General features: G+C 45.3%; 1 protein-coding gene across 1 annotated transcript; it reads left to right on the top strand.

Annotated features, from left to right (window-relative positions):
• The first annotated feature begins 1,630 nt into the window (after positions 1-1,630).
• Positions 1,631-3,348, top strand: LOC121026588 (putative tripartite motif-containing protein 75). The gene has a single exon (XM_040469395.1). The coding sequence runs from the start codon at positions 1,864-1,866 to the stop codon at positions 3,271-3,273; it is 1,410 nt and encodes a 469-aa protein (XP_040325329.1). The 5' UTR covers positions 1,631-1,863; the 3' UTR covers positions 3,274-3,348.
• Positions 3,349-3,493: the final 145 nt, after the last annotated feature.

The raw sequence follows: 3,493 nt of genomic DNA, 5'->3' as shown, positions 1-3,493 counted from the left end.
GGCTCTGGGCTGATGGCTCAGAGCCTGGAGCCTGTTTCCGATTCTGTGTCTCCCTCTCTCTCTGCCCCTCCCCCGTTCATGCTTTGTCTCTCTCTGTCCCAAAAATAAACGTTGAAACAAAAAAATTTTTTTAAAACACAGTTTTTCTGATGGCTCAGAATTCACGTTTACCATGTTTGGTTTGCTTTTCTCATCCTTGCTCCTCTAAGGTACAGGGGAGGAAATATAATTTTCCCTCTATCTTCCTAGGCTCTTGACTGAGCCTCCCCGGTTATAAAAAGATATATTAACAAGAAAAAATATATGTTTTATAATATGTATACCTCCGTATACAATGGAGATACCCATGAAAAGTGGAGTAACTCCCCAAAATGGCCCAAGCCACCATTTAAAATTTTTTTTTTCAACGTTTATTTATTTTTGGGACAGAGAGAGACAGAGCATGAACGGGGGAGGGGCAGAGAGAGAGGGAGACACAGAATCGGAAACAGGCTCCAGGCTCTGAGCCATCAGCCCAGAGCCTGACGCGGGGCTCGAATTCCCGGACCTCGAGATCGTGACCTGGCTGAAGTCGGACGCTTAACCGACTCCGCCACCCAGGCGCCCCAGAAAAACTGTGTTTTAAGCTTCAAAATTGAGGAGGTTTCCTTAAGTTCTGTACTCTCATAAGACAAAAGTTTATAGTGATATTATAATTATTCTTAATTCTAAGAGTTTGGGATTGTAGGGGAGGAAAAATTTTCCCTTCTGTCCTTTTAGGTTCTATAGCTAGTTTAAGAATTAAGTTGAGATAGAAGAGATGAATAAGAAAAAACTTTAATAACCTATTTATGCAAAGGAATCTCACAAAGATATGAGACTCAAACGACGACCCAGACAGACCAGATGATTGAGACTTCCATGCCATCCAGAGCTCAGGAAAGAGCCAGAAGTCTGGAACCTTTGCAGTTGAGGGAGGCAATTCCCAGAAAGGTGAGTAGAAAAAAGTCTGGTAAACAAAGGTTCTTATGTTCTGCAGGTAAGTCTCTTAGGTGAAAAAGTTCTTTCAGGTAATAGCTCTTTTTGCACTAGTCCCCCTTTATAATGTAAATTTCCTTTATAATTGCAAATCCAGCCCTCTCCACAAAGGGGGAAATTACTTTTTTAAGGCAGTTAAGATGGAGGTAAAGGGCTTTTCCTGCTGGGGCTCGAATGCCTCCCTCAAAATAATTCACATTACTAATGGCCTATTTTCGGGTTGCACGTGCTGAACCCCTTCAAGATGGAAAATGAATTCCTCCAAGTTACATGGATAGGTGTCTTAATTTCGCTGTGCTACATCTATCTGTCCCAGAGCCCATGCCCTTTCCACAGCCCACATTGAGGTGAATGGGAGGTAGATGAGATGTAGGGATTGTGGTACCAAGTAGGTAGGAATAGATGGAGCATCATAATAAAGGCATGGAAATAAAAGATTGGGGTTAGAAGAGGGTAATCTGACTAGAATTTGGTAATGGGTAGGACCACCTGAAACAAACCCAGAGTTGTTTTTATTTTGTTTGTTTTTTAAGGAAGTTATACCTCATCTGCAAATAATTCATGATTCGAGGAAACAATTGTTCTCCTGGCTAAGAAAGCTGCTTCGCTTGGCTTTCTTTTCTCTGTTTCCAAAGGCTGGAGAGGAGTTGTCTAGTTGAGTTGTGACTGGTTGCAGGCTGTGGGAAGGGCTCTCCTTGGCAGCTGGAATCAAAGGCCTGAAGATTCACAGGACTTTAGCAGCGGCCAGCAAAGTGAGGACTGAGATTTTACAGTGTAACCACTTCTCACTGGAGCCCAAGCTCCTGAAGAAAACCCACCTCAGTCCAGTCTCTCATTCACAGCCCAATGGCAGTGTCGTCAGCCCTGGCAGGGCTCCAGGCCGAAGCCAACTGCCCCATCTGTCTGGACTACCTGAGAGACCCCGTCACCACCGAATGTGGGCACAACTTCTGTCGCTGCTGCATCCAGCAATCCTGGGCTGATCTCAGCGACAGGTTCCCTTGCCCCGTCTGCCGTCACTCATGTCGAGAGACGCACTTGAGGAGCAACACCCAGCTGGGAAGGGTGATTGACATTGCCAAGCTCCTCCACATCAGCAGGAGCAAGAGGAAGAGGCGGGACGAGAGGCATCTGTGCGAGAAGCACAACGGGGTCCTGACCCTCTTCTGTGAGGAGGACCTACAGGTGTTGTGTCCCGCGTGCATGCGACCCCCTGACCACCAGGGCCACTGGGTGAGGCCCGTGGAGGAGGCCGCCTCTCACCACAGACAAAGGCTCAGCAGTTACATCGAGCCCCTGAAGAAACAGGTGGTTGATATTCAGAAATTAATAAGCATTCAAAGCAAAAAACCCTTAGAGCTGAAAGAGAAGGTGGAAAACCAAAAGCTGGAACTACTCTCTGAATTTGAGTGCCTGAAGCAATTTCTAGATCGTGATCAAGCAGCAGTTCTTTCTAGGTTAGCTGATGAAGAGAAGGACATTCAGCAGAAACTGAGTGCAAACATAACTGCATTTTCAAACTACATTTCCACCCTCAAAGGTCTGCTGAGTAAAGTAGTAGAGAACAGTGTGCTGTCTGAGGTAGAATTGCTATCACAGATTAAACATTTCTACAAGAAGTCTGAGGATGAGATTAGCCCATCAATTTTTTCAATCCAATTAAGAAGAGAAGGTTGCAGTTTTCCTCCCCAGTACTCTGCTTTGCAGAAAATTATTAAAAAATTTGGAGTGGACGTGATCCTAGACCCTGAGACGGCACACCCTAACTTGATTGTCTCCGAGGATAAAAAAGATGTGAGATTTGCAAAGAGAAAACAAAACGTTCCTTACTTTCCAAAAAGATTTACAACCAACACAGTCGTCCTGGGTTTTCCATATTTTTATTCCGGCAGGCATTTCTGGGAGGTTGAAGTGGGAGACAAGTCTGAATGGGCTGTTGGGATTTGCAGAGACTCGCTTCCCACAAAGGCCAGGAGATCTCTGTCAGCCTGGCAGGGATGCTGGAGGCTTCAGCTGCAGGGGGATCGATATAATGCAGTGGGAGCTGTTCCAACACTGCTACTGTTAGACGTGAAACCCAGAGGCATTGGCATTTTCTTGGACTATGAGCTGGGTGAGATCTCATTTTATAACATAACTGAGAAATCTCACATCTATACTTTCACTGACACTTTTACTAGACCGCTTAGGCCTTATTTCTATGTAGGACCCGATTCAAAGCCTCTCAGAATCTGTACAGGAACAGATTGTGAATGAAAACTCCCTGGACCATCGTAATAGTTGTTTTGTTTTAAAGAATGGAAGGTGGGGGCGCTCGGGTAGCTCAGTTGGTTAAGCGTCTGACTTCTGCTCAGGACATGATCTCACGGTTTGTGGGTTTGAGCCCTGTGTTGGGCCCTGTGCTGACAGCTCGGAGCCTGGAGCTGGTTTTAATTTTTTTTTTTTAACGTTTATTTTTGAGACAGAGAGAGACAGA

Source organism: Herpailurus yagouaroundi, unplaced genomic scaffold, assembly GCF_014898765.1.
Source record: "Herpailurus yagouaroundi ecotype Mexico unplaced genomic scaffold, PumYag 144018, whole genome shotgun sequence".
Taxonomy (NCBI): Eukaryota; Metazoa; Chordata; class Mammalia; order Carnivora; family Felidae; genus Herpailurus; species Herpailurus yagouaroundi.
The sequence above is the reverse complement of the archived record's forward strand: the minus strand, read 5'-3'. Positions and strand labels throughout refer to the sequence as shown.

Bases quoted from the DNA above. Each gene is read 5' to 3' on its own strand.
- LOC121026588 (XM_040469395.1), top strand. From the start codon at position 1,864: ATGGCAGTGTCGTCAGCCCTGGCAGGGCTCCAGGCCGAAGCCAACTGC.